This window comes from Heteronotia binoei, chromosome 2 (assembly GCF_032191835.1).
Source record: "Heteronotia binoei isolate CCM8104 ecotype False Entrance Well chromosome 2, APGP_CSIRO_Hbin_v1, whole genome shotgun sequence".
Lineage (NCBI taxonomy): Eukaryota > Metazoa > Chordata > Lepidosauria > Squamata > Gekkonidae > Heteronotia > Heteronotia binoei.
In genome coordinates, this window is record NC_083224.1 from 188,911,608 (window position 1) to 188,935,578 (window position 23,971).

The window sequence follows — 23,971 nt, forward strand, 5'->3', positions numbered from 1 at the left end:
TCAGACATGTGACATTCATGTCTTGTGGCTCTCAAATCTTTATTCTATGTGACTCTTAAGTTGAGCAAGTTCGGCCACTCCTGGAACATACTATAAAAGAGTCCTTTCCAAAACGTTGTATAGCTGTTCATTTCAATATGCAAATCAGCACATGAGCAAAATCTTCTTTCCAAACATACATTCTTCTTAGTATTCATTCAATTGCCTGTTTTGCTTTTGCTTGCCTTGCTCTGCACTTCAACATGCACAAAGCAAATAAACACCTCCCAATTAAAAAAAAAATCTTAATTTAAAAACTTCCTCGCCCCATTTTTTTTTATTCTTTCGTTCACAACATTGATTTGCTTCGTTCTGGTGGGGGGGGGGGAGTAGGGCAAAGCGATTCAGGTTCCGCAGAGCGCAGTTAGGCCCCGGGGGGTTACTAGGGGCAACGGCCACGCTCCCTTTCTTGTATTGATTCGAACGGGGCGAATCAGAGGCGGCGGAAGGCGGGGCCGGGGCTCTTCCTCCCGTGGTGCACCGCGCGTGGGAACTGTAGGGGTGGGCGGGGCCGCAGCTGGGGAGGAGGGGAGGGAGAGCAAGAGCGCCGCCATATTGGACGGCCCAGAGGGAAGGAGGGTTTCCTGGGCAGGTGAGAGAGCGCTGTTGCCCCCCCCCCCGGACCATTGCTCCTTCCCTTTTGAAGATGTGGGGTGGAGCCCCCTTGCGGTGGGGGTGGAAAGGAACTCCCCTCTTTGACAAACAAATGGGGGGGAGGGCTGTAAGGAGTGCCACCCTTTTGTTGTTGGGGGGTTATATAGGAAAATGAGGCTTTGCATTAATGCAGTGGAGTGAATTATCGGGGATGCTGATTGGTATGGGCAGGACATGGGAAGAAGGAAAGGGGGGGTAATTGGCGTGGCTGAATTTTGGGGTAAGGACGGGGTTGCATGAAGTAGAAGCCATTGGCTGGGGGGGAGGGGAAAATATGCCCGGCCTATTGGGGGGGGGGGTAATTTTTTTTTTTTAAATGAGGTTTATTTTATATTATTTTGGTAGCTGATCCATCTCGGTGGAATGAATTGTTAGTTCTTGGGGGTGGGGAGATAAGGGGTGAGCGGTGGTGAGCTGCCTGGATTCCATGCAATGGATCTGATTGTTGTGGTGGATGGTAAAGGGGGCTGGTTTGGAGCCAGATTTTGGGGTGAGGTATCAGTGCAGAGGGGTGCATTTAAATAGAGCAGTCTCAAGCTTGTGGGAAGAGGCTAAGCTATAGGGCTGATCAGTTTTTGGCTGAAGATTTTATTGAGGCAGGTGGATTGCGGTGGTGGTGGGGAGAGCAGTCATGGACATGGAAGGTTTTTGTAATGGGTATGTTTCATTGGGCTGGACGGGAGAGAGAGGAAGCCTTTTATGGGGTAAAGTGGGTGGTTTTAAAGGGTGGGTTATGCAGGCCTAGTTGGTTACCAGCAGATGGGAAATTGTGCATTTTAAGAAGGAATTGCTGTTGCCAGATTTAAAGGGGGGATTTTTGTACGTGTGGGAGACAGCCAATACGCCCTCTAAGCCGTGGAGTCTTGTGAGCAAAAATTCTACTGCCATTAAAGTCATGAGCTACTGCATACATTAGTTTGCTCTGGAGCCATTTTTCCTGAGACAAAAATGTGTGAGCTGCTGGCTGAAAAACTGTGAGCTAGCTCACACTAACTCATCTTAGAGGAAACATTGCAGACAGCTACATGTAAATGCAGGAGGTAAAGATTGGGGGGGGGGGGCGGACAGGCAGCCAGCGTGGTGTAGTGGGTTAAGAGCAGCACAGGTTCTAATCTAGAGAATGGGTTTGATTGCTCCCTCCTCCACATGAACCCAGTTGGACCACCTTGGGTCACTCACAGCTCTCAGAGCTCTCTCAGCACCCCCCTCCCAAATAATTCTAGCTTGCCACCTAAAAGAGTTAGAACTTAAGACTGCCAGACAATCTTGGATCTCCTGGCTATATTACACACAATGCTATACAATAATTATTGTTACAGGCCGTATTAGGAGATTTTGTGCCAAGCCTTTCTACAAAGCTCAGGGCATGGTACATCCAAACTTCCCTCTGTTTTATCATCATGACAGCCCTGCAGTGTAGACTAGATTGAAGATGTAGACATCTGCTTGGCATGTAGAAGGTCCCAGGTTCAATCCTGGACAATCTAAGAATCAGGTTGTAGGTGATATGAAAGACCTCCACTGGGGACCCTGGAGAGCTACTGCCATACACAATACTGACTTTAATGGACCGGTGGTCTGATTCAATATAAAGCGGCTTCGTGTGCTCAGGCAGCTCCCTGCCTTGAGGGCCTAACAACCATGGTTTCACCATAAGACTGGCTGAGGTGAAAGAACTCACCTTTGGCACTTCATACCACAGGATTTGGCAATAGGTGATGTGAAAGACCCCGGAGAGCTGCTGCTAGTATGAGGTGGTGATACACTGACTTTGATGGACCAAAGGTCTGATTCAGTACGAGGCAGCTGCATGAGAGTATCGGTGTTTTTGCACTACATGTGTTTTGTAACTGGATTTTTACTGTGTAAGAATAGGGAAAATCCAATTGCAAAACGCATCACTTAGTGTGGTGTGAACACACCCTATGACTGGTCTAAGGTCATCCAGGTAGGTTCATGGAACAGAGGAGATTGGAACACAGAGCTCTTTCTTTACGGTCATCTTTAACTGTGTCAGGTGGTTGTGGGTTCTTCATTTTTAGAGGTTTATTCACCAGAACATTCTTTGCAGCTTCTGAGAGCTGCTCACGTGCCACATTTGGAGTGGGAAGCTGTGGGTTCAAAACACGGTACGTGCTGAGTGACCTTCAGTTGCCTGTTTCCTTCTAGGCAAACTTGCCCCTGAAGGTTGTAAAAATAAAATGGAAGTGTGTGCAAACCATCTTGAAAGTAGGGTTGCTAATGAAAATATGAGGGTGCCTATGTGTTGGGCCCAGCTGCAGCTGGGTTGTTGGTAAGTTTTTGGTGGAGGGGAGGAATTACCATTTAGGGTACATTTGACACCCTGAAAAGACAGGAGTAATAGCAGAGGTTTTGAAGGGCATTGCCTCCCCACCCCCCACCCCGGTATTATGTACAAAATTTTTAATGCCTTAATTCAGGGGTGTCAAACTCATTATGCTGGGTCTGACATAAATGAGATCTTGTTGGGCCGGACCATGTCAGGCTGTTCCATGTGTGTGGCTGTTTAAGATTAGGTAACAGAGATATAAACTTTATAAGGACAAAGACAAACACAATTAAAGATTTTTTAAAAAAACTTATAATAAAACGTGCTTAAAACATTAATGCTCTTTGGTCTTAAAGGTGCTTTTTTTGTCTCTCTCCATTGGGATTCAGCGATCTGGGCAAAGGATGCTCTGGCTCTTTCCTTCCTTCCTCAGGGGACCAGGAAAGGGAGGAGCCTCAGGCAATTGAAGGAGGAGAGGCTTGGCTCGGTAGCTTTGCAGTGAGCCTCGGCCAATGGAGAAAACAGAGGTTTTGCTCGGTAGCTTCTGAGCAGTTGAGCAAGTCTTGCAAAGCAAGCTGTAATGCAGAAGGAAGCAAGAGAGAGGAAGAAGAAAACATGACAGCCAGTTGCTTGGGGGCCTGAGAAAAACCCTTCGGGGGTCTGATTTGCCCCCTGGGCCACATGTTTGACACCACTGCCTTAATGGTCTTCCACACACTGTATATAGGGACTTTTTCACTAATTGCACTGTACTGTTAGAACTGTACATAATAATATTTGGTTTCTTCATTGTTAAGGATATTGGCCGTATTGCCTTTGTGTGGCCTCTGGTTTCTTCCAACTCAGCCTAGCCCAGGGGTGGCCAAACTGGCTTAATGTAAGAGCCACACAGAATAAACAGCAGAGGTTTGAGAGCCACAAGGCAAGGAAGGAAGGAAGGAGGGAGGGAAAATAGATGGAGGAAGAGAAAAGAAAGCAACTTTAATTTTAAATGCATTCTCCAAGCTGGCTGGCGTGGGCTTTGAGAGCCACACAATATGTGTGACAGAGCCACATGTGACTCCTGAGCCACAGTTTGGCCACCCTTGGCCTAGCCCAGAAATGGCCTTGATACAGCTAATCTGGCCACCTGGATCCACACCATGGCAACATCAAGACTAGACTGTTTTAATACACCGTACATTAATCTTCCTTGACAATCACTTCAGAAACTCCAGTGTTCAGCTATTATCAGGAGCTAGAAGGAATACACGTTACTCCAATCGTGCAGGCACTTCGCCGTGTACCCATCAGTTCCCAGGCTCAGTTTAAAGTATTGGCTGTCACGTCCAAAGCCCTTCATGGCCTTGAACGCTCCTACCTGTGAGACCCCCTATGCTCAGCCACGACAGCTTCGCTCATCAGAGCAGGGCCTTCTGCAGGTGCCAACCTGCAAATAGGCAGAGTGAACAACTGTCCATACTTCTCCTTCACCTTCTGGAATAGCCTGCCTGAAGAAGTCAGGAGGGCTCTCACTCTCCTAACTTTCTGGAAACTATGCAAAACTGAACAAAGTAGTAGACAGGTGGCACCTTTAAGACCAACTTAAGTTTTATTCAGAATGTAAGCTTTTGTATGCTCTAAGCAGACTTCATCAGACAAAATTGGAATGCTGCTTGCTGTTCCAATTTTGTCTGATGAAGTCTGCTTAGAGCAGGATTTCCCAAACTTTTCTTTCCCGAGGCTCGGTTATTTTTACACTTCTCCTTCGTGGCCCACTAAAATTTGGGGGTGGAGCCAGGAGACTCGGGACAGGGAGCTGGGAGAAAGGAATCATGTACCGTAATTTCCTGTGGTGTCACTTCCAGGTCAAGGGCCAAGTGATGTCACTTCCGGGGCACACTGAATCAAAACTCCACCTTTTCCTGTGATGTCACTTCCAGGGCACTCCCCCAAACCTGCCTCTTCTGAAGTAACTTCGTTTTCAGAAAAATCTCTCTGTAACTCAGGCTGAGCCAAAATGGGGGTGGAAAGTGCGCGGTCTGCAACTTTTTCATACATTCCCAGGGTCCTCTTTTCACCCCCACACCTGCATGCACCTATCTGTTTGTGTGCTCTTCTCCAGCTTGCAAGCACTCCTAATGCCCATGTTGAATTGCCTGCACCACCTACACACCCCTTCCTCAACAGCACTGTCCAGTGTATGCAGTTGGGAGTGCTGTTGCCATTGCCATCAGGAATGCCAGAACTGTGTACCACCCATATGGGGCCCTGGCAGCTGCTCTACCTCAAAATATGCTGACACATTTAGTAGGCCCTTCCTTCAGCTACTACTACTGGAACCCTTCCTCAAGCTACAACCAACCTTGCTTGGTTTCAAGAAAATCTTTTGACAGCTATTTTTCATACTTTTCCTTGGCTGAAACACTGGGAAATTGCTGTGAAGGGTAGCAGAATTGTACTGCAGTTAATGAATTAATTTCAAGTTATATAAAGTTCATACAAGCTTTTCTGCAGTTATCCCAGAAAGGATATTTATGAGCTTTTTACTGGCTGTGTTTTCCATGCCATTAAAAACAACCTGTTGTGCAGATATTTAGCTAGTGAACTCCTTTCATCCTTTTTAATATCTACAGGAGGAGTTTAATTTTGGTGTCAGACAGCTGTTAAAAGCAGGACCAGTAAAATGGTGCCAAGTTCATAGTACCATCACTTCCAGTGCTGTTGAAATATACAGCAGTATCTCCAATAATCTCTTTCTCCCTCACACCTCTCACTCTCACTCACTCACACAGAAATCTCATAGAAAGGCCAGCTGTCTACAACTGGGGGTGCCAACTTTTCATTGACAGAGCTCCTATGTCTGCAATAACAGTATGCTGAACAGAAAAGTGTCATCCAGTAAAACAGAAGGAAAGAAAGAAAGAAAAAGGGAGAGAAAGAAAGGGAAAGAATGAAATGGAAGAAAAGGAAAAGAAAGACATGGAAAGAAAGACATGCTGTAAAAGACATGGAAAGAATGAACATAAGAGAAGCCTTGTTGGATCAGGCCAGTGGCCCATCCAGTCCAAAATTCTCTCACACAATGCCCAGAAAGCATCAGAATGTCCACCAGTGGCCAGCGCACTAGAAGCCCTCCCACTGTTGCTTCCTCCCCCCGCCAGCAGCACCAAGAATACAGACAGAGCATCATTTGCAGGGAAAGAAAGAAAGAAGGGGGGACAAAGAAAAAAAAAGCCTCACCATCAGATGACCCCAGCCAGCAACAATTCTGCCCAGGGGTCGGTTGGTAAAAAAAAACAACAGCTACTGGAATGCCCACTCCCTGCCCCTCCCGGCTGAAAAAAACATCTCCCCCTTCTTTGCTGCCCAGGCCTCCCGGGGAAATCTCCCCAAAAGAACATACCGCAAGGCACATGAAAGCTCATACCTTGAAGTACACTTCATGGGTCTAAAATGCCAGTGCACTCCAGCTTTTCTCTCAAACACTGGGAGAGGGGGAGAAGGAAGGAGAGGCAGCCCAGCTCCACCCTGCGCAACACAGAGACAGGAAGGAAGGAAGCCAAATGGAGCTCAGACTTTGCAGCCTGTGTCAGTCTTCAAGGCTAGCTTTTCTCTGCACAACACAGATATGGGGAAGAGAAGGAAGCAGAGGGCTAGCTTTGACTTTTCTTGTGACCCGGTAGTGAGGCTTCCGTGGTCGCGATCCTGCGAATGGGAAATGCTGGCCTAGAGCATATGAAAGCTTACATTCTGAATAAAACTTAGTTGGTCTTAAAGGTGAAACTTGTCTACGGCTTTGTTCTATTGCTTCAGACCAACACGGCTGCCTACTTGGATCTATGCAAAACTGAATCATTCTATACTGAATTTTCTATACTGGCAATAGAGCTGCACTGCTTTAAATGCGTAGCGTTACTTGGATAATTATTAGGGACTGTGGTCTAAGCCACTCTGTATAACAGGGGTGGCCAAACTTGCTTAACATAAGAGCCACATAGAATAAATGTCAAATATTTGAGAGCTGCAAGGCATGAACGTCAGATGTCTGAGAGCCGCAGACAGGAAGGAAGGAAAATAGATTGGTTGGGTGGGGGGAGAAGTAGAACGAAAGCTTTTTAACTTTAAATGCATTCTCCAAGCCACCAGTTTGGTTTGATTTGGAGGAGTGATTTAAAGAGAGAAATGCCTTCTCCAAGCCGGCCGATGGGCCAGTGGGGACTTTTGATTCCCCACTCCTCCACTTGCAGCTGCTAGAATGGCCTTGGGTCAGCCATAGCTCTCACAGAGCTGTCCTTGAAAGGGCAACTGCTATAAGAACTCTCTCAGTTCTACCTACCTCGCAGGGTGTCTGTTATGAGGGGGGGGGAGGTAAAGGAGATTGTGACTACTCTGAGACTATGATTCAGAGTATAGGGTGGGATATAAATCCAATATCTTCTTAAGTCAGGGTTTCCTAAGTAAAAGTTCATTCTTGGTGGCTGTTATAACACAACTCGAGAGACAGAGGCAGGCTTCCTTTCGAGAAGGAACACACCATACTAATTTGCACAGTGGTTTATTTGGATATTCATGGGTTTCTCTCGGCTTGACTTTGCGAACGAAGCTTTAAGAAGGGTGCAGTAGTCCACGTCTGCTGCAGGCTCACTGGTGGCTGACAAGACCAACGCGGGACAGGCAGATCCGGCCACAGTGGCTGCAGGGAAAAGTCTGATTTGGGGTTGGTGCTGTAGCAGTGCGATTCTTCCTCGATCTCCTTTTGTCCTCAAGACCAGCTATGCGTGCGTTCTCAAAGGAAGAGACAGCCTGGTGGATGGTGTGCCTCCATGCTTTGCGATCTGAGGCTAGGTCAGACCACTGGTGATGGTTGATGTGACACGTGCCAAGGGATTTCTTCAAGGAGTCCTTGTACCTCTTCTTTGGTGCCCCTCTATTTCGATGGCCGGTGGAAAGTTCGCCATACAGAGCAATCTTGGGAAGGTGGTGGTTTTCCATCCTAGAAATATGCCCTGCCCAGCGCAGCTGCGTCTTCAACAGCAGTGCTTCGATGCTTGTAACCTCCGCCCTCTTGAGGACTTCAGTGTTGGTCACAAAGTCACTCCAGTGGATGTTGAGGATGGTGTGAAGGCAGCGCTGATGAAAGCGCTCAAGGAGTCGCAGGTGATGACGGTATAAAACCCACGATTCGGAGCCGTAGATGAGGGTTGTCATCACAACCGCTTTGTAAACATTGATCTTTGTGCCTTTTTTCAGATGCTTGTTGCTCCACACTCTTTTGTGCAGTCGGCCAAATGCACGGTTTGCCTTTGCCAGCCTGTTGTCAATCTCCTTGTCGATCTTGGCATCTGAGGAGATGATGCACCCCAGGTAGCTGAACTGCTGGACTGTCTTCAGAACTGATTCACCCACAGTGATGCAGGGAGGGTGATAATCTTCCTGGGGTGCAGGCTGGTGGAGAACTTCTGTCTTCTTCAGACTAACTTCTAGGCCGAATAGCTTGGCAGCCTCTGCAAAGCAGGACGTCATATGCTGCAGAGCTGATACCGAGTGGGAGACGAGTGCAGCATCATCAGCAAACAGTAGCTCTCGGATGAGTTTTTCCATTGTCTTGGAGTGAGCCTTTAGTCGCCTCAGGTTGAACAGGCTGCCATCAGTGCGATAGCGGATGTAGACACCATCGTCATCATCTAGATCAAATCTTGGAAATTCATGGGTTAACTTTATAGAAAATGAATGTTTGGTTGTTTACCAAAGGCAATTGAAGCTTGTACTCCCAGCCACCGCTTCAAGGAGAAGGATTTGGCTTCCTTGTGCTGCGCTTAGGGGGGCTGGCTGAGGTACTGTTGCCTTGTGCCTGCCAAGATCTGGGAACTGAAGGCTCATCGCTCCTGTTCATGGGATTCTAGATCTTCAGTTGTCCAGTGGGGAAGAGAAGCTCTGAAAACACAAAACATGTATTTAGGGTGATGGAAGAATGCAAAGCACTACTTGCTGCACAAACCAATATGACTGTCATCAAAGATTGTGTTAGGACAACAGAGTACCAGTGTGTTAGACTTTGGAACTTCAAATGAAAACGAACCATTTTGTTTCAAAATTAATTCATTTGTTTGAGAACTAGTGGTCTAGGATAGAGAAGCAGATTGAGTTTGATACAGTCCAAGGCTAAGCCTGGTGTTTTGTAGAGTACGTGAAAGCAAAACAATAAAACCATTCTCACACTCTGAGAGACAGTTGCCTGTTCTCATACTCCCTTATCTCTTTCCCAAGGAAGGAACCCCGCTGGTCATCTTGGGGCATGCCATCTTCAAAGGCCCCAGATGTTTGCTGGTGCCAAGTGAGAAATTCCTCCCTTGCGGTTAGCAACTGTCCTTTCTGTTTGAAATGCAGATCTTTATTCTCAGGGTTAGTAGTGAAACACAAAATGGGGTTAGTTATGTCAAGCCAGCATCTCTACTCATAGAACAGTTACAGGAAAGTTACAGTGCCTGACACAGTGGACTTTACAGCTATTGACCAAGATGCCGTTTAAGTCTTGCAACAACTTGAATGAGTTATTCAAGCAAATGTTCTCAGAGAGCCGAGTGACCCAACAGTTTCGTCTTGGGAAAACAAAAGTCGTTTCTGTGTGTGGGTTTTGGCTTGGCATCACACTTCTCTGACCTGCTGAAACAATGCCATGCCTTTGTTATTGATGAAGCTTTGAAAGGGGCAATTCAAAAGGGTAAGACGGATTCAGTGGTTTGTTCAGGGGAGGAATGTTGCCAGAAAATATTCTATACCAGGGGTGTTGAACTAATATGTTATGAGGGCCAGATCTGACATAAATGAGACCTTGTCGGGCCGGGCTGTGTGTGTTCTTATTTAAGATTAGGTAGCAGAGATGTAAACTTTATAAAGGACAGACAAATACAATTTTTAAAAACCCCTTAAAAATAAAACATTAGCACTCATTGGTCTTAAAGGTACTTGCTTTGTATTCCTCCCGTGGGATCCAGGGAATTGGGCAAAGGAAGCTCTGGCTCTTTCCTTCCTTCCCCAAGGAAGAGAGGCTTGGCTCAGTAGCTCTGCTGTGCAATTGAGAGAGCCTGGCAAAGCAAGCTTTCCTCCCCCCCTCTTCCTCCCCAAGAGAGGAGTCTCAGCCAATGGATAGCGTTTTTGCTCTGTAGCTCCTGTGCGATTGAGCAAGCCTGGCAAAGCAAGCTGTGATGCAGAAGGAAGCAAGAGAGAGGGAGAAGGGAGCAGATGACAGCCAGTTGCTCAGGTCTGATAGAAGCCCTCTTGGCGCCTGATTTAGCCCCCGGGCTGCATGTTTGACACCCCTGGTCTAGTCCTTTGGCTTGCTGAAGAAGTGGTTGGTGGATGGGGACATACTACCTTCTTCTCACAAATCAGATATTAGGAATTGCAAAATTGAGAAACCTGTAGGAGAACATTTCAACTTCCCAACACACTCAGTGGGGGGACTTCAAAGTAACTTATTGCAAAGGAATTTCAGAAGCAGCCAAGATGGCAGATTGCTGAATTGCAAGCTATTACTATACTCAAGACAATGGACCCCCCCCCCGGACTTAACAAAGATATAAGCTTCTTGTCTCACTATGTATGCTAAGTTGCTCAGTTCTCACATCTGTTTGTTAATTCTTCTTTTATCTGTTTGCTAATTTGCTGCTATTCACAGCTTTTACCAACTGCTTTAATCCAATCATAGCTATACTTATGCATCTTGACGCTAACCCCCTCCTCTTTCTCTATATGTAATGGTTAGTCAAGTCTGTTTCGCTGTATTTGATGAAGTGTGCATACAGACAAAAGTATATACCCAGAATTAAACTTAATTGGTCTTAAAAGTGCTGCTGGACTCAGACTTTGTTCTGTTACCTTATTTCCTCTGTGAGCATTGGAAGCAGGCTAAATTATGTTAAAAATCATCATCCTAATTTAGATTATTTTATGTTGGACCATAGGATCCAACTCTCCCTGATGCGTTGTGATATTGCACCAGCCTTCATTTTGTATTTTGCATGGTGGGGGAGTGGGGTCAGGGCATCTTGTGTTCATACGCACTGGAGTTTCTGAGTTCTTCACAACATTGGTCTCCTGGTAGAAAACTGCTGTTTGTCCATTGCCTAAATCTGCTTCCTACACCTCAAGGCGGAGAGTCGCTGATGATGGCTGCCAGGTTTGCCTAACCTTTGCTCAAATGCCTGGTTTTCTTTGTAACAGCTGGCTCCATCCGGAACCCCATGTACGAAGGGTTGTGAGGTTGCGGTAAGGTATCTCGGCTCTCCTTCCTCTCCCCTCCTGCCTTCTCCACCATGGACCAAGACTACGAAAGACGCCTCCTTCGTCAGATCAACATCCAAAATGAGAACATGATGCCTTGCGTGAGTCGTAAATTATTATTTAATATGCACTTGGGATTTTTACATATGGGAAACATACAGGTCCTTTCTACAGTGGTGTGCAGCATTGATTGGCACAGTGACACAGAAGGTATAGATGGAACTCTCTGTCTGGGGCAAGTGATGCTCCGTATTCTTGGTGCTTGGGGGGGGGGCAACAGTGGGAGGGCTTCTAGTGTCCTGGCCCCACTGGTGGACCTCCTGATGGCACCTGGTTTCTTTGGCCTCTGTGCGACACAGAGTGTTGGATTGGGTGGGCCACTGGCCTGACCCAACATGGCTTCTCTTATGTTCTTAGGAAAGGAAGAGGAAAATGGAAAAAATTCATAAGTGACTAATAGTGGGGAGAAAATAATGGTTCTGTGGATGATTCCTAATAGTGAAGTGACTGACCCCTGTACAGGTTTTGAAAGTAGAACGGGGGCAGACACAGACAATCTTGAGGGCTCTGCTCTCTAGATGTGGTGAAAAGATGTCCGTGTGCATTATCCAGAGGGGACTGAAACAGCCTAATGATCATTGAGCACACTACAGAAAGCACAAGACTTTTGAGAGCAACTGAGAGTCAGACAAGGAAAAAGGGAAATAGCCTGTTCGAGTGCCTGAAAGCCTGGAAAGAAGAGAGTTGGAATGGAGAGATAAAAACTCCCCCCCCCCCAAGTTGTTTCCCTTCTGATAACTTTTGATCACGAACTACACTTCACTCTTTTTGGATTAGACATTCACATCTGTGGACCAAGTACTATAATTCTTTCCTGCCCTCTCCTTAAAGTTAAGATTGTTATCACCTCAGGGAAAGATCTATCTTGTGTTGTTTTTTTTGAAGTGCCATATACAAAATAATACAAGTCTTTTTTAGGGAGATATAATGGATTTCCATAATTATACCAGTCATGGATGGAAGGAAGAAAGAGGTAGATGGGTAGGTGGCTGGGCTGATGGATAGATAGATAGATAGATAGATAGATAGATAGATAGATAGATAGATAGATAGATAGATAGATAGATAGATAGATAGATAGGGGGTGGATGAATGGAGAGAGAGAGAGAGAGAGAGACTGATAGACAGACAGACAGACAGACAGACAGACAGACAGACAGACAGACAGACAGACAGACAGATAGATAGATAGATAGATAGATAGATAGATAGATAGATAGATAGATGTTTGCAACTGCTTAAGTGTGTGTGTGTGTGTGTGTGTAGGTTTGAAGGGGAAAAGACAGTAACCTGGAAATAATCCGAACTTTTCTTCCCTGGGATACTGGCCACATGTACAGATGTGTTTCCCTGTCATATTTCAGGTAGCAGACATGAGGAGGACTCTGACCCCTTCCAATTCTCCCGTCTCCTCCCCTAGTAAGCACGGTGACCGGTTCATTCCCTCCAGAGCAGGGGCAAACTGGAGCATCAGCTTCCACAGGATAAATGTGAGTGCTGCAGAAAGGCTGTGGGTAGAAGGCTTTGGCTTGGGAAGGAGGAAGAGTGGCTGGAGAGTTTGGGGAAAGACTTTGCCTTTTCTGGAAGCTTGGCAGTATCGCCATAGTCTCTTGACTCTTGGGTGCCTCTTGTTCTGCGTTGCTTCTCCTTGCTTTTGGTTCCCTTTGCTGTAGCTTGGGTGGCTAAACCTGCTTAAGGGCCACATAGAGTAACAGTACAATCCTAAAAAGACTTACTCCAGTCTAAGCCCATTAAAATGAATAGGCTTAGACTGGTGTAACTCTCTTTAGGATTGCACTGTAAATGTCAGATATTTGAGAGCCACAAGACAGGAAGGATGGAAGGAAGGAAAATTGATGGGGGAGAGAGGCGGAAAGAAAACAACTTTAAGTTTAAATGCATTTTCCAAGCCACTGGCTGACTTGACTTGGAGAAGTGATTTAAAGAGACAAATGTCTTCTCCAAGCCAGCCAAGCTACGGTGGTGGGGGCTCTGAGAGCCACACGTGCCTCCCAAGCTGCGGTTTGGCCACCCCTGCTATAGCTTGTGCCATATGCACAAGCCATGAGGCTGCTTGCTGTTAAGAGAGCAGATTAATTCTACTGGCAGCTGAAGTGGTCACTAAATACAGTAGCTTCCACAGTCTGGTCCAGGCATTTCTTAAAGGTTTTTGGAAGCTTTTTGGTGTCTCTCAGTGAGACGATGAGAAACCGTGGGTAAGTTTTTCCCCCAGAAAGATCCTACTCCATAACATTATTTTTTTCCCCACCTGCAAAATGGCACCACTTGCAGGAGATGAGTATGCTGTAGGTTGCACTTTTGGTTCCAGAACTGGCATGGCTGGTGTTTCGTGGGTATGCACTCCAGGATGTGCCCCAGATCTTTGGCAGTGTTCTGGGTTTCTGCTGCAGAGGTTCATCTCTATGGATAAGCCGGGTGCCGTCAGGATTTTCTGCAGGCTGAAGGTTCTTGGAAACCACTGGGTTACTGTTGATCTCTCTGCTTTTCCAGGAGAACGAGAAATCACCAAGCCAGAACAGGAAGGCCAAAGATGCCACCTCGGACAACGGGAAAGGTACGTCTGTTTTGCTCATGTATGCCTGTAAGCATAGAGGGGTGGATCAGGCCAGAGGACTAGACCCTAGCGACTGGGCTGTTTTTCAACTTGGGTGTTTTATCCGTTCTGTCCCCTAACTGCTTCAATTTATCGCTTGATTTCCACATGCATTTTTGTGCCCTTTGTTTTCACTTCTTTTGTTGGTTTTTTTTTTTTTTTCTTTCTTTTTAAAAATTTGAATTAAATTTAATTAGCAATACTAAAAATTACAACATAAAATGTACATTAAACAACAGTGTGAGTCTAGTATACAGTACATTACAATACAGTACATCAATTACCTAACACAGAAAACGGAAAAAAAGTCTATCTTGAGAAAGGGCCAAACATTACAGGTAAGTCTACTTGTCAATTAACAATTCCATCATTCGAATCATTCTATTCCATGAGTAGGCTAAACTGTCTATATCTTTATTGTTTTGGTAAGGAGTCAGCTTCACCAGAGTATATGTTTCCTTTACTTTTAGTAACCTGTCCTGAAGATTAGGAGCTTTAGACTGTTTCCAAAACAGCAAAAATTAATCTGGCAACAGTAATTATGTGTAAAGCAATTAGTTGTTGATCTCTAGAAAAATTAGGAAGGTAATTCAACAATACTGACTCTAGTTTATAAGGAATTTGTTTTCTTAGCTAACATGATGCTAATTTCTATCACTTGTTTCCAAAAATTGGAGGCACGCGTACAAAGCCACCACATATGAAAAAAAGTCATTATCTTCTTTACAGAACCAACATTAACCAGAATTGAATTTATAAATCTTTGGAAAGGCTGACAGTAAAATTCATGCCATGAGTAAAAACAAATTTGGAAATTGTGGGGTTTTTTTGTTTTGTTTTTCTTGTGGCCTTTTTTTTTTTTTTGGCTCTTTTGAGACCACTTTTGCCCCAGTGTTTTTCTAGAAGCTGATTTTGACTCAGCTTTTTCCTAGTGTGTAATGTTTCTATCATTATTTTTCCTTTGTACCTACCTCCAGCCTACTTTTCAGTGATCAGGCTGTTGTCATCATTAAACGGTTCCCACTCCTTCTGCCCTGAAAATGAGTGATTTCAAGTGTTTTTTAAGTTAAAAAGGCCTGAAAATATCAACATATTGTTGTAGTGTTGTAATGATAGTTTAAGCAGGTTCTCTGAATTCCCAACTTTCAGCCTCTGAGACAACCAGAGATTTACTTTTTAAAAAAAGGAAAGCTGGGGATTCGGAGAACCTGCTTAAACTTTCATTATATATTGATATTTAGAAGAAGAAGATATTGGATTTATATCCCGCCCTCCACTCCGAAGAGTCTCAGAGCGGCTCACAATCTCCTTTCCCTTCCTCCCCCACAACAGACACCCTGTGAGGTAGATGAAGATATTGGATTTATATCCCGCCCTCCACTCCGAAGGGTCTCAGAGCAGCTCACAATCTCCTTTATATCCCTCCCCCACAACAGACACCCTGTGAGGTAGATGAAGATATTGGATTTATATCCCGCCCTCCACTCCGAAGAGTCTCAGAGCGGCTCACAATCTCCTTTCCCTTCCTCCCCCACAACAGTCACCCTGTGAGGTAGATGAAGATATTGGATTTATATCCCGCCCTCCACTCTGAAGAGTCTCAGAGAGGCTCACAATCTCCTTTCCCTTCCTCCCCCACAACAGTCACCCTGTGAGGTAGATGAAGATATTGGATTTATATCCCGCCCTCCACTCTGAAGAGTCTCAGAGAGGCTCACAATCTCCTTTCCCTTCCTCCCCCACAACAGACACCCTGTGAGGTCGATGAAGATATTGGATTTATATCCCACCCTCCACTCCGAAGAGTCTCAGAGCGGCTCCCAATCTCCTTTCCCTTCCTCCCCCACAACAGACACCCTGTGAGGTAGATGAAGATACTGGATTTATATCCCGCCCTCCACTCCGAAGAGTCTCAGAGCGGCTCACAATCTCCTTTCCCTTCCTCCCCCACAACAGACACCCTGTGAGGTAGATGAAGATACTGGATTTATATCCCGCCCTCCACTCCGAAGAGTCTCAGAGCAGCTCACAATCTCCTTTCCCTTCCTCCCCCACAACAGACACCCTGTGAGGTGGGTGGGGCTGAGAGGGCTCTCACAGCAGCTGCCCTTTCAAGGACAACCTCTGCCAGAGCTATGGCTGACCCAAGGCCATGCTAGCAGGTGCAAGTGGAGGAGTGGGGAATCAAACCTGGTTCTCCCAGATAAGAGTCCGCACACTTAACCACTACACCAAACTGGCTCTCCAGTCTTTTTAAAAAATGGGGTCTTTTTAAAAAATGAAGTGTGTTTGGACAACACCGATGATGACATCGCCCTCCCTTAAAAATCCTCATTGTTTAAGCCACGTGCAGAAGAAGATAGACTCCGCAGATGTGAAAATGCACAGGGAAGGCAGACGCTTGGAAGGACCCCGCCGAAACGGCTTCCATTGCTTGTGGGTCAACTCCCGAGAATATCAGGAGCACCTTGAGTGTGTGGAAGAGATCTCGTTTGGGAAGGATGTCATCTTGGAGCTGCTTCTTTGCCACCCAAGACCCTGCTCAGATACCGGCTGTGAAATGGTGAAACGTTTTCCAAGAACCTTTCAAGATTCCATGTTTGTTCCCCCCCCCCCCACTCCCTCCCTGTCTGTGCAGATGGCCTTGCTTACTCAGCGTTGCTGAAGAACGAGCTCCTAGGGGCTGGCATCGAGAAAGTGCAGGACCCTCAGACGGAGGACAGACGGCTGCAGCCCTCCACGCCTGAAAAAAAGAGCCTTTTCACGGTAGGGAGAATGAATGAGGAGGTCTGCAGGGAATTGGGCCCCAGGGGCTCAGGAATCTGCTTGCTGGGTGTGATGCAGCTGTAATGTCACCTTGCCTGGCCTGGTCTGTGCGGTGAGTGGAGACTACAGTGGGCTAATAAGATGGGGAGGGTTCTACTTACTGGTGTCAATCCCCTCCCCCCGCTGTGGATGGTGGTGTTGCCCGAGTGGACATTTGGTTTCACTAATACACTTGCATGTATTTCTCCTTGCCTGCTCTTGTAAAGGGGGCTCTAGGCAATTGAAAGCCACTCCCCCGGACTTTGCTGCCTTGCATGACCTTTGATCTGGTCAGATGCTTGTTCTGGAAGATTCTGTACAAACTGGGTTTTTTTTTTCACACACACTCCTCCCTCGCTGTCCTCTAGTACTCTCTGACCACAAAACGCTCCAGCCCGGACGATGGCAACGAGGTCTCGCCTTATTCGCTCTCCCCTGTCAGCAACAAAAGGTTGGTTCCCAATCTGGGGTGGGGATTAATACAGTGTGAGGCTTGGGGGGCAGAAGGGAGCCATCATTTTCTCCTGCGGCAAGGAGCCTAGTATCCAGGTCTCCCCTTCCCAGTTGGGTAAGTGCTTTATGGTGGTCAGTGATTGCTGGTGTGAGAAGGGGGACACTGGTGCGAATTTTGTGCCCCTTAAGGGATTCTATCCTGTACAGTTTCCTTCCTCCCCTATCTTCTGACAGTGGAGGGGAGTGTCACACAGCAGGGGTCCAGGAGTGCCTTTTGTTGGCTACCACCACTCTGGTAGTAGCATGGGAGGACCCAGAGCACCCAACCACCCCAGATTCCTTACTAGTAAATACCTCTTAACCATGACCAAGGAGACATGAAGATGCAGGCATTTAAACAACAACAACAGTATTTACAGTACTAAAGCAATAATAAGTGGGTGATAAACATTTAGTGCAGTAGTGAATCTACAAACAGCGACGGTTGGTGCAAAACAAAAAGAAAATCCCTAACGCGACTTGCTGACTGTTCTATTCCCTAATACCAAAACTCACCCCCCTTGGGTAAGGGATCTCTCCTGCCGCCTTCTCTCCTGCAGACTTTCCCAAAGAGAACACATCTGGTCCGACCCTTTTATGCTTCCCTCCCAGGTCCCACCCCTCTGTGGTCTAGTTTCCTCCCAAAACATTGCCACCCAATTAGAGGGACAGAAGGGATCTTGGGAAATGTAGGCCCTCTGTAGCTCCTTCTCCGGAGCCTGTAGGCCTCATTAGGCCCAGGATCATGACAGGGAGTGATGAGGAAGATGCTTCCGGATGAGAGGAGATTCTCTCAACAGGTGTGTACCATTTATCCTGTTTCCAGTTTGCTCACTGATTGGATGGACAGGAGGATTAAATAATAGCATGCCAAGCTGCCTTATACCGAGTCGGATAACAAGTGTTTACAGCAGACCACAGTAACATACAAAGGGTAGAGGTATTAGACTGTCGTTTAAAGCACATCCACAGGTTCCAGTAGGTTCAAGTTCAAGATGATTGTTACATTCAACGACCAGCTCACAATCGATTTGCATACATTATTTGGGTACAAAATGTAAAATAAAACCAACAGTGGCATTGGGTATCCATGACTATCGCATGAAACATATTAAAACAGTCATAAACTCATCTGAAATTTGGTTTGAAACATTAAAGTCTATTCGCCTCACTTATTATGTTCCTTGAGGACCTGTGCACAAAAACTAGCTGCTATTGTCTGATGACTCCTATCGGGCAGGAGGTAGTTGAGTTTTATTTTATTTGATCGACAGGAAACCTTTCTAGCAGGGGACTAATAGTCTCCATGTGGATCTCATCACATCCACAAATTTCCAATAGGTTAAAAACCACCAATTTATATCACAATAGAGAATCATCCACCGTATATAGTCATATTCATTGTATCCTATGTCTGACAATAAAGTCTCATCCAACATATACTTTGCTCCAGCTTCTCATTGCCAATAAAGTGTACTATGTTCCTTAAAGGATAAACAGTCCAAATTTTTCTTCAGTAACAATGAAGACGATAAGAAGATATTGGATTTATATCCTGCCCTCCACTCCAAATCTCAGAGTGGCTCACAATCTCCTTTATCTCCCCCCCCCCCCGTCCCCCCGGCACAAAAGACATACTGTGAGGTGGGTGGAGCTGAAAGATCTCTCCCAGAAGCTGCCCTTTCAAGGAGAGTCTCAGAGCAGCCTTCCTCCCCCACAACAGACACCCTATGAGGTAGGTGGGGCTGATAGACCTCTCCCAGAAGCTGCCCTTTCATGGACAAAGTCTCAGAGCGACCTACAATCTCCTTTACCTTTCTCCCCCACAAAAGACACCCTTTGAGATAGGTAGGACTGAGAGAGTTCTCACAGAAGCTGCCTTTTCAAGGACAACTCTGAGAGAGCTATGGCTGACCCAAGGCCATTCTAGCAGCTGCAAGTGGAGGAGTGGGGGATCAAACCCAGTTCTCCCAGATAAGAGTCCACACACTTAACTACTACACCAGACTGGTGCTACCAAACTACACCAAAGTGGTGCTGCCAAAGGAAATCTATTCTTATGGTATTTCTGGTGTCTGAAAGATGCAGTCTGCAATCTACAGGAACAGTCTCTTTGTAGAAATGAATATTTATGTGGTTCCTGGGGATGCTTCCACATTTCAAAATTCATCAGATTCTTATTCAGAGAATCTTCCACTATCACATAATTGAAGGCTGCCAATGTATCGTAAAGATTTCAGTTACAGAAATGAGTTTGTTCTTTTAAAAGTGCCAATCTCAGCTTTCACGAACAGGCACAGCCCACAATCTTGAGATCTTTGTGGATACAGCGGAGATGTGTGGATGTGCTTTAAATCACAGTCGAATATTTCTATCCTTTAATACTGAGTCACATCATTGGTGCCTTTAGCTCAGTGTCCTTTGCTCTGACTGGCAGTAGCTCTTTTGGAGCAGATGCTAAGCATAGTTGCTTTCTGTCTGAGATCCTTTTAATTGGAAGTGCCAGGGATCGAATCTGTGACCTTTTGTAGGCAAAGCGGGGGCTTTGCTACTGAGCCACAGTCTCCCTCTTCTCTCTCGCCGTCTCTGGTTCTGTCATACCATTGGTCCCTCTAGCTTAGTATTCAGAGTCTTGAGCAACAATAGCAGCAGAGATGCCAGTGATGGCACTTAGGACCCTCCGCATGCAAAACAAGTGCTGTGCTAGCTGAGATATGATCCCTCCATGGTGGATATGTGTTTGGGGTTGTGCCGTTGGTGCCACCCTCATGGCTGACTCAAGCCGTATAGGAAAAAAATGGGCTCAAAAGCTCTGAGTGTAATAGATCAGTGGGTAGCTGTGTTAGCCTGTCTGTAGCAGAAGAAAAGAGCCAGAGTCCAGTAACACCTTAAAAGACTAACCAAATTTGTGGCAGGGGATGAGCTTTTGGGAGTCATTGCTCACTTCTTCAGATAGATCAAGATGGATAGCTATATTAGTCTGTAGCAACAGAATAGTAAGTAAGTAAGTAAGTAAAATTTTATTTGTATCCCGCCCTCCCCGCCTAGGCAGGCTCAGGGCGGCTAACAACATTTCATACATATACAGTAATAGATATAAAACTTTAAATTTAACAGCAAAAACTTTAAACATCATTTAAAAACCAGTTAATGTATTTAAAATGCATAATTTAAATTGATCTGGCAGCAGTGGTGGCGTTCTGACGCTAGTTTCTGCCGGTGTGAATAGTTCCATGATGACATAGGTCCTTAAAACAGGACCGCGTTGGCCGGTCCTTAATTAACAACAATTCAGCAGTCGACATATGCTCGTTTAAAGAGGGCAGTCTTGCAGGCCCTGCGGAACTGATCAAGGCTCCGCAGGGCCCGCACCTCCTCAGGGAGCTGATTCCATAGGGCGGGGGCGGCGATTGAAAAGGCCCGTGCTCGAGTATTCTGAAGCTTGATCTCTTTCGGCCCAGGGATAGTCATTTTATTTTTCCCGGCTGACCTCAGTGCCCTCTGGGGTTCATATGGGGAAAGGAGCAAGAGTCCAGGAGCACGTTTAACCAGTGGCAGGAGATGACATTTTGTGTCACAGCTCACTTCTTCGGATACCTCTGTTAATCTGTCTATAGCAGTAGGAAAAAAACAAAAAACAAGTCTCGTAGCCCCTGAAACACTAACGAAATTTGTGGCAGGGGGTGAGTCGCTGCTCATTTCTTCAGATAACAGCTAGCATATGAGTTTATCTGTCTTTATATCTTGGAGAGCGGAGTGATTTCCGATGCCAATTGACAGTAGCGGGCGTGGTCAGATTAGGTGCGATAACGCAGAGGTGTAGGCACGGAGAAATCAGCATTGGCGAGGAGACAACAAACTCCACGTGAGCTTCTGTTCCAGAGACGCATGCAGAGGTGTGCGTGCACAAAGAACAGTGTCTCATGGGTAATCTCAGGAGGGAGGGGGAATGTGTTTTTTTTTGTTTTGTTTTTTTTGAAAAATGAATTGTTGTGATGCTTTCCCTCCCCGGCATCTCTTCCTTGCCCCCAGCCAAAAGTTGCTAAGGTCCCCTCGAAAGCCTACGAGGAAGATCTCCAAGATCCCGTTCAAGGTCCTGGATGCTCCAGAACTGCAGGATGACTTCTACTTAAACCTGGTGGACTGGTCATCTCTCAACGTCCTCAGTGTTGGCCTCGGGACATGCGTCTACCTCTGGAGTGCCTGTACCAGCCAGGTGAGATTCTTCCACCTTTCCCTCCTTCAAAACAAGTTTGCAACACCCTATAGCTTTCCTCCGCGCCACATCGCTGAGATCCACCCTCTGGCACTGCTGCATAGGGTTTTTTTTTTAAAAAAATCCCTTATTCCCCCCCCCCCCTCACCCGTTGTCGCAGTGAATGTATGGCATCGTTTATCCTCTCATCCGACAACAACAACCCTGTGAAACAGACTCAGTCCCTGTGAGGAAAGGCTGAAGTGTCTGGGACTTGTCAGTGGAGAAGAGGGATGACTAAGGAGCGGGGAGGGGGACATGAGAGAGGTTTATAAAAAGATGCATCGGGTGGAAACAGTTGACAGGAATTTTGCTTCCTCTCCCAACATGCTAGAGCTGGAGGGCATCCGACGAAGCTGATGAGCAGGCGGTTCAGGACGGACAAAAGGAAATACTTTTTTTTGACACGGAGAGCAATTAAAATGTGGAATTGGCTGCCGGAGGATGTAGCGACGGCCACTACAGCCTTAAAAGGGGATTAGATAGATTCATGGAAGAGAAGTCTATAATTGGCTATTAGCCGTGGAGACTGATGGGGACCCCCACATTCAGAGGCACTGACCCTTTGAATCCCAGAACCAAGAGGCAATATCAGGGGAAGGCCTCAGCCTCTGTGCCCCGTCGGCCATCCAGAAGAACTTCTTGGCCACCGTGTGGGACAAGAAGCTTGCTTGGATGGACCATTGGTCTGATCCAGCAGGGCTCTTGTGTTCTTAGATCAGCTGATGGGCTCTGGCCTCGGCCATGCAGAGTGTGGCCATGGAGTTGTATTAGTTGTCTCCACTGTGGTGTGCTTAATCTAACTTTAATGGCCTCTGAACCAGTATAGATACTCTTAGTAGAAAAATGGTATCTGAGTGTTCCGAAAGAAATGCCTGCCTCTTCATTCTCTTCAGGTGACCCGGCTGTGCGACCTCTCTGTGGAAGGAGACTCCGTGACCTCTGTGGGGTGGTCAGAGCGGGTCAGTATATGTGGCTGTTGTGGCATAGAGCTAAAAGCTAGAGGCCCAGAACCTGCTAGGGAATTAGCCAGCGGGAGAGTCTCTCTGCTGGTCCCCAAACTTCTGGAGCCAAAGGACTTCTGGGATTTTGAGGTCCAGAGGAGGGCAACAAAGATAGTGAGGGGTCTGGAGACCAAGTCCTATGAAGAAAGGTTGAAGGAGCTGGGCAGGTTTAGCCTGGAGAGGAGGTGGCTGAAAGGTGATACGTTCATCATCTTCAAGTACTTGAAGGACTGTCATATAGAGGATGGTGTGGAATTGCTTTCTTTGGCCCCAGAAGGTAGGACCAGAACCAGTGGGTTGAAATTAAATCAAAAGAGTTTCCGGCTCAACGTTAGGAAGAACTTCCTGACTGTTAGAGCGATTCCTCAGTGGAACAGGCTTCCTCGGGAGGTGGTGGGCTCTCCTGCCTTGGAGGTTTTTAAACAGAGGCTAGATGGCCATCTGACAGCAATGAAGATCCTGTGAATTTAGGGGGAAGTGTTTGTGAGTTTCCTGCATTGTGCAGGGGGTCGGACTAGATGACCCTGGAGGTCCCTTCCAACTCTTATGATTCTATGGCTGCCTTGGAGCTGGAGCCAAACTTAAACCCACCTCACTTTGCAAAAGAATTGTAGAAGGGGAATAAAAAGAAATTGAAGGAAAGCTCAGGGGAAGGAGGGGAGAAAGAGAAGGGGAAATGAAAAGAAGGAAAAGGGGGGGGAGTGGAACCACAAGCCTGGTGCTTACTGGTTCTCCTGACCTTCCAGGGGCTGCTGCTGTCATTGCCCCTGCGTAAAACCCTTTCAACTGAACATGATTAGCCGATAGCCAGGTCCGCCTTAAGAGGCCCCACCCATTTCCTGAGAAGTCCTGGCAGGTGCTGGGGCACCGTGTTGGGGAACCCTGCTACGAAAGATGACTCCCTCCACCTTTTCAGCCGGAAGCTTCCTTGGCTTATCGTTCAGTCAGCTGAGCTCTGTCGGCTCCCTCCAATCACGAAGCGAAGTCGAGCTCCTTGCCAAGGTTCCAGCATTTTGCGGTGGCTTTCTGGAACGCCCCTCTGTCCTGTCATGAGGACGATGCAGCGTGACACAGACATGGGCCAGCATCCTTTTTCATGCAATCAGATACACCAGGAAACCAACTAGAAGGAACCCCCCCCCCCTTGATGCCAGCTAGCAATGGGTGTTGGAGGCGTTACACTTACCGTATTTTTCGCACCATAACGCGCTCCGGAGGATAGGACGCACCTTCCTCCTGGGGGGCAATCCGCTGCCTCTTATTCCGATCCGGCGCTTCCCCCGCGCCTGCCTGCCTGTCTCCATCTTCTTCAGGCAAGCACTGGGATCGCTCCACGTGGCCCCAGCGCTTCGCAAGCGCCGGCCGCGGAGGGGGCAGCGTGCTTCCTACTTCCCTGTGTGCCTGCCTTCAGCTGTGATGTTTAAAGCAAGCGCTGGGATCGGAGTGGGGAGGGAGCGATCCCAGCGCTCGCTTTAAACATCACAGCTGAAGGC

At 46.8% G+C, this 23,971-nt stretch overlaps 1 protein-coding gene across 1 annotated transcript in view; it reads left to right on the plus strand.

Annotated features, from left to right (window-relative positions):
- Nucleotides 1–554: 554 nt before the first annotated feature.
- Nucleotides 555–23,971, plus strand: part of FZR1 (fizzy and cell division cycle 20 related 1) — a 35,697-nt gene continuing 12,280 nt past the window's right edge. Inside the window, exons 1-8 of the mRNA XM_060232705.1 lie at nt 555–631; nt 11,189–11,349; nt 12,673–12,798; nt 13,820–13,883; nt 16,561–16,688; nt 17,096–17,178; nt 21,252–21,435; nt 22,371–22,436. Of these exons, the coding sequence (XP_060088688.1) occupies nt 11,281–11,349; nt 12,673–12,798; nt 13,820–13,883; nt 16,561–16,688; nt 17,096–17,178; nt 21,252–21,435; nt 22,371–22,436 (720 nt within the window). The 5' untranslated portion in view covers nt 555–631; nt 11,189–11,280. The remainder of the gene's footprint in view (nt 632–11,188; nt 11,350–12,672; nt 12,799–13,819; nt 13,884–16,560; nt 16,689–17,095; nt 17,179–21,251; nt 21,436–22,370; nt 22,437–23,971) is intronic.